Source organism: Elgaria multicarinata, chromosome 16 (genome assembly GCF_023053635.1).
Source record: "Elgaria multicarinata webbii isolate HBS135686 ecotype San Diego chromosome 16, rElgMul1.1.pri, whole genome shotgun sequence".
Lineage (NCBI taxonomy): Eukaryota > Metazoa > Chordata > Lepidosauria > Squamata > Anguidae > Elgaria > Elgaria multicarinata.
The window spans coordinates 26,986,064-26,998,473 of record NC_086186.1 but is presented as its reverse complement, the minus strand read 5'-3'; the positions used below and the strand labels follow the sequence as shown (position 1 = coordinate 26,998,473).

The following is a 12,410-nucleotide window of genomic DNA, read 5'->3' as shown; positions in this document are numbered from 1 at the left end:
TATGTGAATGAGTGAAAGGATTGGATGAAAGGTTTCAAAAAGGTTTTTAAATGTTGTTATTTGAAACAAAACTTGTGAACTTTTAAAAATAAATTTTAATTATTTTGTTTTTAACTACCATAAAAATCCCACATGTCTGTTTGGCATTTATCATCTAAGGTTTACACATTTAGCACCCACTCTGACAATAATTCACCTCAGCACGTATAACTCACAGTGTTTTATTTTATATATAGAAATCCTTTTCCATTTAACCCCTTTCTCCATGTAGTTTGGAGGAAGGTAGTTTTTGTCCCTTGCCTCAGGCGTATCAAGCGGTGGGGCTTGGCTTGAGCAGGGAGTAGCCGCGGCCAAGCTTGGTGTTCAGAGCCTGTGTCGTGGCAGTCCTTCGTATGCATTCAGCCCCTGGCGAAATTCCCGCTTCATCACAACAGGTAAAAGTGCAGGAGCCCTGCCTAGTGTGACCAGATACAAAAGAGGGCAGAGCTCCCACAGTTTTAACTGTTCTGCTGAAGAGGGGATTTCACTAGGGGCTGAATGCATACAAAGCACACCTGCTGAAATTCCCTTTCATTACAACTGTTAAAGATACAGGAGCCTGGTCCTCCTTTCCATACAGTCACCATATAAGAATCTCAGAAGAGCCCTGCTGGATCAGACCAAGGACCAATCTCATCCAGCATTCTGTTCATACAGCGGCCAACCAGCAATCAATGGGAGACCCGTAAGCAAGACATGAGTGCCACAGCATCCCCCACCCACCTTCCCCTACAATTTCTGTACATAGGCATACTGCCTCTGATACTGGAAGCTTCACAAAAGTCATAATACAAACACATGCACATATGCATGCACAAACGTGGATCAACACAGCTGCCTGCATCTGTGGACTCTTTTTGGGGGTGTGGCTATGGATGGTCATGAGGAGCCTCTGAAGATCAATATTGGCTAGGGTGATCATATGGAAAGGAGGACAGGGCTCCTGTATCTTTAACAGCTGTATAGAAAAGGGTGTCATTTGCATGCATGCAGTACCTGGTGAAATTCCCTCTTCATCATAACAGTTAAAGCTGCAGGAGCCCTGCCCTCTTGACCAGATACAAAAGAGGGCAGGGCTCCTGCAGCTTTAACAGTTGTGATGAAGAGGGAATTTCACCAGGTCCTCCATGCATGCAAATGACACCTGCTGAAATTCCCTTTTCTATGCAACTGTTAAAGATACAGGAGCCCAGTCCTCCTTTCCATATGGTCACCCTAATATTGACCCCTACGGCTATCCTGCTTTGGCCGTAGCAAGCTTTAAATGCAGCGGAGTCAGAAAATGGTCAAGCCAACAGAGGTTTGGCCGGCGGGTTCAGGTTACAGCAGAGGTAGTTTCAGTCCAGGCAGAAGTCAGAACATAGGCAGCCAGGCAGAGAAGAGGAACAGGCGGCGGCACAAGCAGGGGTGGTCAGGATAACAAGCACGAGGTCAAACAGGGTAAATCATTCAGGTACATTATACAGCCCAGAAGCAGAGCCGTTAGACAGTCCAAAAGATCAGGAGACAGGGCATCCATCACAGGTCACGATGCAAGATCAAAGGCAGGATTGGACGAAGTTGCTGCAAGGCTGGCTGGGTTTTCCGTGAAGGCTTTTAAGCCTAAAGCCTGCTGGGCCCCACCCAGAGCTCAGCTGCTGTAATCAAGCCTCCCTTCCCAGAGCCTTACTCCTGAGGAGTCACTTTCTCCTCACGAGACCTTTTCTGGAGGCCTGCGCACCTTCGCACAGCAGCCTTACAGCACTATCACTTGAGTTGACGACGCTCCCGGGAGTCAGGGGGTTGTTCAGCCTCTGCCTCTGAATCCCTTCCTCCTGTCACGGGTGGTCCTGCAAGCATCCTCCCCAAAGCCTCAGGCTCCTGTGGGTCTGTTGGCAGTCCCTGGTCTGGGGTGCCCTGGGTTTCTGGTGCCTCCAGCTGTTCCTCTGAGGAGGAGTCCTCCAGCAGGGCCACGACACCACCACTGGTGCCTGGTTCTGTCAAAGCTGTGTTGAGGCTCACCAGCATTTCTTCTCTCGTGCCATAAATAGACTCCCTCACGTGGGATCTCCCTGAGGAATACCCACCTGTAGTTGGCTCAGCTCACACAGTTCTGCTCCGAACAAAAGGCAGCTGACAAAGCATTTCGGGATGACCTTCGTAAGTAGTAATTTTGCGTGGGGGTGGGGTGCGGGGGAGGGCAGCCCAGCGTCCTGCAGCAGGTCATCAATCAAGACCAAGCGTCATGGTCCGATTTAATAGCCTTCTGGCAGCCCTTCCCAGATGTAAGTCAGCACTTTCATTAACAGAGCCTGGGTGAACAGCGTTGGCGGCATTCTGCATTTCGCAGTACCAGAAGGGTGATAAACTTGGGGAACAATAAATGATGCTCGAGGTTCTAACAAGTTCACATTTGCTTTGCAGTAATGACAGTTGGGCCTTCAGATGTTTATTTGTCGCTGGCAACACTTGACAACTTCTGCCGGGATCCAAGGAAACTTCTGTGGGTTCTTAAGCCTAGGCAGGGCCGGCGCTATCATAAAGGCCACTCAGGCGGCCGCCTAGAGCGCCAAGGTGAGGGGGGCGCCGAACACCACACCTGGAAGCCACTCTCCCACAGCAGCTCTGAGAGGGCGGCTTCTGGGTGCGCCGTTCCCGAGCCGCCCGCCTGCCCCAGCATCCTAGCTTTGCTTCGTCTGGGCGCCCACCCAGCTGAAGCGAAGCCATGCCCGCCCCCACACTCCAGCATCCTGGTTTCACTTCATAGAATCATAGAATCATAGAATAGCAGAGTTGGAAGGGGCCTACAAGGCCATCGAGTCCAACCCCCTGCTCAATGCAGGAATCCACCCTAAAGCATCCCTGACTTCGGATGGGTGGGCGCCGAAGCGAAGCCAGAACGCTGGGGTAAGGAAAAGCATCCTGGAACAACAACGTTTTCAGGAGGCGCTGAAAGGAATACAAATTTGGCATCTGCCTGACCTCCAGAGGCAGGGAATCCCACAGGAGGGGGGCTACCAAACTGAAGGCTCTTCTCCCTCGTGGACTCCATTGAGAGGATGGGTCTATGTGGAACCACCAGGAGCAGGCCCTCGGATGACCTCAGTGACCGGGCAGGTTGGTAGGAGAGAAGGCGCTCTCTCAGATATCCTGGTCCCAAGTTGTTTAGGGCTTTGTATGTTAGTACCAAAACCTTAAACCTGGCCTGGTAGTGAATAGGCAGCTAGTGCAGTTCCCTCAGCAGTGGTCTTACATGCTGGAAAGGGGCTAGCCTGGAAAACAGTAGGGCTGTACACGGACCCCCCGATCTGCTTCGTGGCCCAATCTGGAACTTCTGGATCGGGTCGATCCTCTTCGAGCCAATCCGCCCGTCCCCCGCTCCGCGGAGTGAGATCCGGCTCTGCCGCCACCGCATGGACAGCGGCACCATCGCCAGGTAAGCCAACCTCCCCAACCCCTTACCTGTGTCCATCATCGCGGGCTTCAATTGAGGCCCCGGCTTGAAGCCGGAAGAGGCCTCGGCCTTCACTTCCAGCTTCAACCGGGGCCTCAATTGAAGCCCGCGATGGATGCAGGTAAGCGTCCTGCCCCCTTACCTGGCTCCACCACCGCTGCATGGACGCCACTGCTGCCAGGTAGGCCAACCCCCCCGCCCCCTTACCTGTGTCTGTCGCAGTCCGTTGCCCCGGCTTCAAGTGGAAGAGAAGGCCGCAGCCTTTTCCGCTTGAAGCCGGGGCCTCGCTTGAAGCCCACGACGGACCGCAATGGACACAGGTAAGCCTCCCTCCTCCATGCCCCCTTCCCTGGCTCCATTGCCATCACCGCAGGGACTGCGGCGGCACTGGCAGTGCCAGATGAGTCCCCCTCCCCCCCACTTACCTGTGTTTGGAGCTCCGGATCGAAGCGATCCTCTTCGCTTCAATCCGCAGCACCCCAACTCGCTTCTCCTCCACCTTTTCTGGAGGCGAATCAGGCCACCTCGCTATCGCTTCTATGCCCCAAAGCGAAGCGGAGCACAGCCCTAGAAAACAGCCGAGCTGCAGCATTCTGCACTAGCTCCAGCTTCCGGAGCTACTTCAAGGGCAGCTCCACATAGATCACATTGCAGTAAGCCAGTCTTGAGGTTACTAATGCCTGTACCAGCATAGCCAAGCTGTCCCTGTCCAGGAGAGGCCATAGCTGGCGAACCAGCCAAAGCTGGCAAAAGGCACTCTGAGCTGTTGTGGCCACTTGAGCCTCCAGCGACAGAGATGGATCTAAGAGTACCCTATCTGAAAAGTCAGGGTACCCAATGCAGAAAAACCCATAACCGCTCTTCCTGACCCTGGCAGCAAACAATAATAATACATTAAATAACTAACAATGTGCTGCCCTTTTATAACACCCCAAATCAGCTGCTTGAGGTGGTCACCTCAGTCTGCTTAATGGTAGGGCTGGCCCCAATGAAAGTACCGTGCATCTCGGAGGTGGATGGCATAAAAAGACAATGGCACCCAAAAAGACAGATCGCTTTCAATGTTTCACAGGTGTGAATGTGGGCACGTGAATCCCTGTGATCTGTGTTCTGGATTTCTCCATTTATTTATTTAAAACATTTGTATCCCACCCTATATCATTAAGGTCTCAGGACAGCATACAGATAAAAGCATACAGTATAAAACAGTAAATATACACAGCTAAAAACAAATTAAACCATGAACCAAGTTAAAACAATATATAATTTAAAAGCAGTAAAACAATTAAAACAGTTAAAACGATGTGCCAGCTTAGTGAATTTCCTACAAACTTCGTGCGATTCCATTTACGCTTCGGATCCTGAGTGGTTTGTTTGAGTGATACGGGCCCCGGCCTGCTTCGCTGCATTTCCAGCGTTGGACAGCTTTACAGACTTCATTTTCTTAAAAATAAACTAAAATAAAAAGAAGTCCGGGGAACATTGCACTTTCCCTACTGGAGTTTCTCTTTCAGAAGCAAACACTGGGGAGGGGAGGGGAAAAGGTGAAGTTCCCCGGCTTTCTTCTTTCCATTGCTATTTTTTTTTTAAAGAAAATGGCAATTGTAAAGCAGTGTACAAATTGAACATGTCACGAAGTGCTTCCTCCTCTACCATCCAGCTTCTAGTAGCAGGAGAGCTCAACTGTATGTTGCATGCTATTTTTAGTAGCTGAAGATAGGGCCGTGGAATGATGGATTTGTTCCGGGGATGTGTCTCCGCGGCTTGGCTATGCAATGGCATGCCATGGATTATGCTCTGAATGAAATTATGGTTTGTTCGATGTTCAATACTCTCGAACTTAGAAGGCTGTAAAAACTCCCAAATAAAATGAACAGTCGGGATGAAAAGAACGGATGTGGGATAGAGATTGGGGAAGGTCTAGGGTTCCTAGCGCCTTTTGTTATATATAAGATGTTATCGCGTTTCCTCAATCACACACAGGTAATAAGAGAGGCAACATTCTGGACACAGGAACGCAATGGACGTGGGAATACGAGGGTCTTGGGCAGAGGCGTGGCATGCATGCGGTGGACTGTGTGAATAATCCATCGCAGACAATGCAGCAGGATGGGTGCCTGTATGTAGATGTTATTAGGCCTGTTCAGAAGTCAACTTAAACTATGGCTTTAGCCATAGTGGATAAGCCAGAAAGGCAGGCCATGTTCAGAAGACACCTTAAACTATGGCTTTAACCATGGTGAATAAGGCCTTTTGTTTTATTCACCATGGTTAAAGCTGTGGTTTAAGGTGTCTTCTGAACACAGCCCGGCTTTCTGGCTTAACCACCATGGTTAAATCCATGGTTTAAGGTAGATTGACCATATGAAAAGGAGAACAGGACTCCTGTATCTTTAACAGTTGTATTGAAAAGGGAATTTCTGCAGGTGTCATTTGTATATATGGAGAACCTGGTGAAATTCCCTCTTCATCGCAGCAGTTAAAGCTGCAGGTGCCCTGCCCTCTTTTAAATCTGGTCACTCTAGTATAGCTCCTGCAGCTTTAACTGTGGTGATGAAGAGGGAATTTCACTACGTTCTCCATATATACAAATGACACCTGCTGAAATTCCCTTTTCTATGCAACTGTTAAAGATACAGGAGCCCTGTCCTCCTTTTTATATGGTCACCCTATTTAAGGAGTCTTCTGAATGGGGCCGCTATGGATTATTCACAACTGTAACTGTGCTAGATGCAGTGGGGAACACCGGCATTACTATAGTTTAAAGGAGAGACATATTTTACCATGAATATTAATGGAAAGGAATAATGGATTAATATACCATTCCCTAGTGCTGAACTGGTAGCCTATTCCCAATAACTATGACAGAGTGAGAAATAGGGTTGGATGATCCGTCACTTTTGCTTCCTCATTTTTCGAAGCTTAAGTTTGGTGCATCCCAAACTTTGAGGGTTTTATAAATAAAGTTTGAATAAAAATTCATAAGCATTTTTGTGCACATTACTCCTAAAATGTGCATTTTGCATGTATTTTAGTCTAACACACACTTCTTTTTTTGCCAGCAATTTCATTCTTGCAGGCATTTTGGCCTTTCAGTTTAAAAACGTGTTGTTGGTGCTTTTGGGAACTTTCCACTGCTGCTGTCATCCACTGTTGGCTTTGCTTTGATTTCACTCTGTGGCAGTTTGTAATTTGCTTTTGGATTTTCCCTCGTTTTATTCTAGGTATGCGTTTTACGGTTTAAACCTTTGTTTTGTGAATCACCCAGAGAACCTCAGCTATTGGATAGTACAGATCAACAAGCAAGCAAACCAATAGAAATCTAGCCTCTCAGGGAAACTGGTTCATCTTCACCCATCCAAGAATCTGCCACCTGGTGGCATGACAAAAGTTGATTGCTGATGTAGGAACTATTACTTCGCAGAACCAATTCTTTGATGTTTGCCTCTTTGTGTAAGCTTTGAATGAATTTCCCACGTCTTCCCTTACCTGTGGTGTGCACTGTGGCTCTGGCAAATCAAAGGCGGTAGCAAGCAAACTCAACAAATAGAGGCCAAAGGCTCAGAGGTTCGGAAGCAACAGCCTAATTCATCCACTCCCTTCTTAGTTGTTAAAAGTGACCTCCTGCACCCTGCAATCACCCGCCCACCCTGGCAGCTCCCACCCCCTTGCTGGAACCTAATTACGCCAAAATTAGAGGCTTGAAAATATCCTGAAATACAATGCCTATCTGGGAAGCTGGCAAAAAAGAGTCAATTCTCTGTGTATTTTTCCATAATAGAATCCATTATCCAGAGGGGAAATCACTTCCCCACTTGTAGGGAATGTGCTGGGGCTTCTCCTCACTGTGGCTAAAGGCGTTTTCACACATTACATGGCAGCAGAACTGCATTGGAGACCAGATGTACCTTTACAGGGAGTGGTAGCATATCCTTGTTTTGTGATGATTACAGGGTGGTTCAGACGATACTCACATGATCTGAAAAACAATGCACAGTGTGAGTCAGCTCCACTACCCCCATCCACATGTGAAGGCACTCTATGCACATACATAAGGCTTATCCATATGAGGGGTGGTGGATGCATTAAGGTGGATTCCTGCAATGAGCAGGGGTTGGACTTGATGGCCTTGTAGGCCCCTTCCAACTCTACTATTCTATGATTCTATGGAGGAGCTCTGTTCCCATACATTGGCACACACGAAGGGCACCTTCTTCCAACATGTGTATAAGAAGTCACCTGAACCCTCTATAATCTCTGGATCATGTTGCCAAACCCATGTTTCTCATTCACACAATACATTTCTAGGTGTACATTCAAAAAATAATAATACATTGCTGACGTTTTCTTGGCAGACTTTGTAGTGGGGTGGTTTGCCATTGCCTTCCCCAGTCGTGATTTGGAAAAAAAATGAGAACCCTATGATGAAGAACATCCTAGAGATTTGGGCAAAGTATAAAGATAAACTGATGTCAACAATGTCCCCCCGTAACCCCAGTGGTAATGGTGGGAAACTTCCCAGCGAACTTAAAGAAGGAATTGGAAAAGGAATTGAGGAAAAGGAAAATAATTAAATTAAAGGAATGGATGGGGAGGATGGATAGTAAAGAACAAATAAAGCAGATATTATGAGGAGGAAAACTTCCTGGATTGAGATAATACAATTAGAACAAAGGACAAGGAAATGGACAAATGAGAATAAATGAGAATAAAGAGTGTAGAGAATACACAGAGTTTGAAAAGATAATTATACAAAGGGAGGGCAAGGATGGAAATATAGTTAGTAAGGGTATAACGAGTGGAATATATAAAATATTGTTGGAAATGGGAGAACAGCAAGAGCATTTTAAAATGATATGGGATCAGGATATAACAAGACAGATAAACATGTAGAGTTGGGAGAAGAAATGGAATCAGCGTATCTTGAAAAATATGTCGGTAAGAATAAAAGAAAATGTTTATAAATTCGTATGGAAGTGGTATTTGACACCAACAAAGTTAAATCCAATTGATGAGAAATATTCCGCGTTATGTTGGCGAGGATGCCAGGAAACTGGGACCTATTTTCATATGTGGTGGAATTGTGAACACATATGGAAGTTTTGGCAAATTGGAAAATTCAGGATACGTTTGAGAAGGAGGGAAGGCAGCTGTCACCTTCATGCCCCGCTGAGCTTCTGCAGGCACCTGGCAGGTGACAGAACAAGCTAGCTGATGCGATCCAGGAAGGCAATTGGTACATCATTTCCCTATACAAAGAAAGAGAGACTTTCCCCGGCATTGAGCCAGAACCAAGTCAAAGAAACAACTGCTATTCTAAAATCTATCTAATAAATATGTAAATCAGTCTATCTTTATTCATAAACTGGCAGAGTTCCGACGCACAGATAACCAGCCAAACCGCTTTATCGTGTATCATTTTAAGTGGTTGTTCCTTTTCAATAATATCTCCAACACCGGCAAATGAACAGGGACAATATAGAGGCATTTTCCCCCCAGTGGAAAACAATGAGGGGGAAGGTGGTTTCTTCAGTGATGAGATTAGTCCAATAGTAAAACAGGGGTGGGCAACACATGGTCTTAGGGTGACCATATGGGAAGGAGGACTGGGTTTCTGTATCTTTGTCAGTTGTACAGAAATGGGAATTTCAGCAAGTGTCCTTTGTATGCATGCAGCACCTGGTGAAATTCCCTCTTCATCACAACAGTGAAAGCTGCAGGAACCCTGCCCTCTTTTGTATCTTGCCAAGAGGGCAGGGCTCCTGCAGCCTTAACTGTTGTGATCAAGAGGGGATTTCACCAGGTGCTGCATGCATACAAATGACACCTGTTGAAATTCCCTTTTCAATGCAATGGTTAAAGATACAGGAGCCCTGTCCTCCTTTCCATATGGTCACCTTTCACGGACTGCAGGTGGTCTTCATCACCTCACCCCACCAAAATTCATAGCTCTTTCCCTGGGATCTCTGTAAACAGAACAGTACAGAACATAGCGGATTGGATCTGCTATTTCTCTTATATCACAAAAATAATAATAAAAAATGTTATTTGTGAGGATTTGATGCTATATTGCGCCTGTTCAGACTACATGCCAAGCTATAGTTAGGCCCCTAACCCTTTTGTAGCAAATGGTTAGCAAGCTTGTTAAACCGTGGTTATATAGCCACCATGGTTAGAAATGATTCACATGACATTTTAAGTCATAAGGTTTAGCTCAAAAATGCTTAACCACCATGACTTAGGCCATAGCTAGACCTAAGGTTTTTCCCTGGATCGTTCAGGGGTCAAACCTGTTCATCTAGGTCACACACAGGGGATCCAGTGCTCAGGCAGGGGTGAACCCTGGATGATCCCAGGATAAACCTTAGGTCTAGCTGTGGCCTTAGTGTGCTGTCTGAACAGGTTCATCAACCAAGCAGAAGGCGTAGACTAGAACAGCCTTCCTCAAGCTGATGTCCTTTGATGTGTTGGACTACAACTCCCATCACGGCTGACTGGGGATTCTGGGAGTTATAGTCCGACACATTTCAAGGGCATCAGGGTTGGGGAAGACTGGACTGGCATCTCAATACTGAAAGCCCTGCTGAAGCGGAGCGTATGTTAAATTCTGAAAATTCACAACCAGCCCACAGTTGCCCTTAAACAAGTTAAACCAGAAAGAGCTTCTAGCTTGTCTGTTTTTAAAAATCAAACTCTAAATGATTATCCTAGTTTTGATGCTTATTTAAGGGTGCATGAGACAGCTCATAACTCATAAGATAAGCTTTATCTTATTTGGTTATACTGTTTTTATTGTTGGTCTTATTGCTGTTTTTATTCTTGTTTTGTTTTTATAGTGTCTGTGGTTTTATCCCTTTTAATATCTTAATGCTTATGTGCCTTATTGTTGTATGCTGCCTTGGGAGGGCTTCTGCCATGAAAACTGACGAAGAAATACTAATACTAATAATGCATCCCCACCAACGTCCAGAAAACAGTCATACTTAAAACATGTTGAAATTCCTGAATCACTAAATGACAGCATGACCTGGCAAAGTCCATCATGTCCCTCTAGAAAAACTGCCACAAGTGAGAAAAGAGAGAAGACAACAAGAACAACAATTCTGTGTGTTCTTAAAGCAGCTTAAGCAATCACATTTTCATTTCATTTTTTTTTTCATTTATTGCATTTTTATACCACCCAATAGCCGAAGCTCTCTGGGCGGTTTACAAAAATTAAAAACTACAACAATATTTAACAATGTACAAATCAACAATATCACAATAATATTCAAAATATACTAAACACGCATGTACAGCAAAACAAACCAGGTAAAGGAAAAAAAGCCTTCAGCTCCAGCCTTGCTTTAATGTCTCCAGGTGGGGGGGGGGGGAGGGGAGCAGGTGGAATAGCTCACCCTTGATGGCCCAGCATTTCTCCCCCAGAAGCAGCACTCCCCAGCCTTCAGCTCCAGCCTTGCTTTAATGTCTCCAGGTGGGGGGGGAGGGGAGCAGGTGGAATAGCTCACCCTTGATGGCCCAGCTTTTCTCCCCCAGAAGCAGCACTCCCCAGCCTTCAGCACCAGCCTTGCTTTAATGTCTCCAGGTGGGGGGGAGGGGAGCAGGTGGAATAGCTCACCCTTGATGGCCCAGCACTTCTCCCCCAGAAGCAGCACTCCCCAGCCTTCAGCTCCAGCCTTGCTTTAAAGTCTCCAGGTGGGGGGGGGGAGCAGGTGGAATAGCTCACCCTTGATGGCCCAGCATTTCTCCCCCAGAAGCAGCACTCCCCAGCCTTCAGCTCCAGCCTTGCTTTAAAGTCTCCAGGTGTGGGGGGGAGGGGAGTAGGTGGAATAGCTCACCCTTGATGGCCCAGCATTTCTCCCCCAGAAGCAGCACTCCCCAGCCTTCAGCTCCAGCCTTGCTTTAAAGTCTCCAGGTGGGGGGGGGAGGGGAGTAGGTGGAATAGCTCACCCTTGATGGCCCAGCATTTCTCCCCCAGAAGCAGCACTCCCCAGCCTTCAGCTCCAGCCTTGCTTTAAAGTCTCCAGGTGGGGGGGGAGGGGAGTAGGTGGAATAGCTCACCCTTGATGGCCCAGCATTTCTCCCCCAGAAGCAGCACTCCCCAGCCTTCAGCTCCAGCCTTGCTTTAAAGTCTCCAGGTGGGGGGGGGAGGGGAGTAGGTGGAATAGCTCACCCTTGATGGCCCAGCATTTCTCCCCCAGAAGCAGCACTCCCCAGCCTTCAGCTCCAGCCTTGCTTTAAAGTCTCCAGGTGGGGGGGGAGGGGAGCAGGTGGAATAGCTCATCCTTGATGGCCCAGCATTTCTCCCCCAGAAGCAGCACTCCCCAGCCTTCAGCTCCAGCCTTGCTTTAAAGTCTCCAGGTGGGGGGGGAGGGGAGTAGGTGGAATAGCTCACCCTTGATGGCCCAGCATTTCTCCCCCAGAAGCAGCACTCCCCAGCCTTCAGCTCCAGCCTTGCTTTAAAGTCTCCAGGTGGGGGGGGAGGGGAGTAGGTGGAATAGCTCACCCTTGATGGCCCAGCATTTCTCCCCCAGAAGCAGCACTCCCCAGCCTTCAGCTCCAGCCTTGCTTTAAAGTCTCCAGGTGGGGGGGGGAGGGGAGTAGGTGGAATAGCTCACCCTTGATGGCCCAGCATTTCTCCCCCAGAAGCAGCACTCCCCAGCCTTCAGCTCCAGCCTTGCTTTAAAGTCTCCAGGTGGGGGGGGGAGGGGAGTAGGTGGAATAGCTCACCCTTGATGGCCCAGCATTTCTCCCCTAGAAGCAGCACTTCTCCCCCAGAATCACATGGGGTCAGAAGTGTGTATGCATGCACATGTATGTGTCTGGCAGGGACGGGGTGGTGGTCTGATGCCTTCAACACTCACATTCTGCAATGCCTGCATTTCTTCTTTGCATATCTTTGGACTGCAGCCAGCAATGCTACTTCCAGTGACATCCA

The 12,410-nt window shown here is 47.7% G+C and overlaps 1 protein-coding gene across 1 annotated transcript in view; it reads left to right on the top strand.

Annotated features, from left to right (window-relative positions):
• Positions 1 to 3,431: 3,431 nt before the first annotated feature.
• Positions 3,432 to 12,410, top strand: part of SLCO3A1 (solute carrier organic anion transporter family member 3A1) — a 148,645-nt gene continuing 139,666 nt past the window's right edge. The window contains exon 1 of the mRNA XM_063142660.1: positions 3,432 to 3,454. Within this exon, the coding sequence (XP_062998730.1) occupies positions 3,432 to 3,454 (23 nt within the window). The remainder of the gene's footprint in view (positions 3,455 to 12,410) is intronic.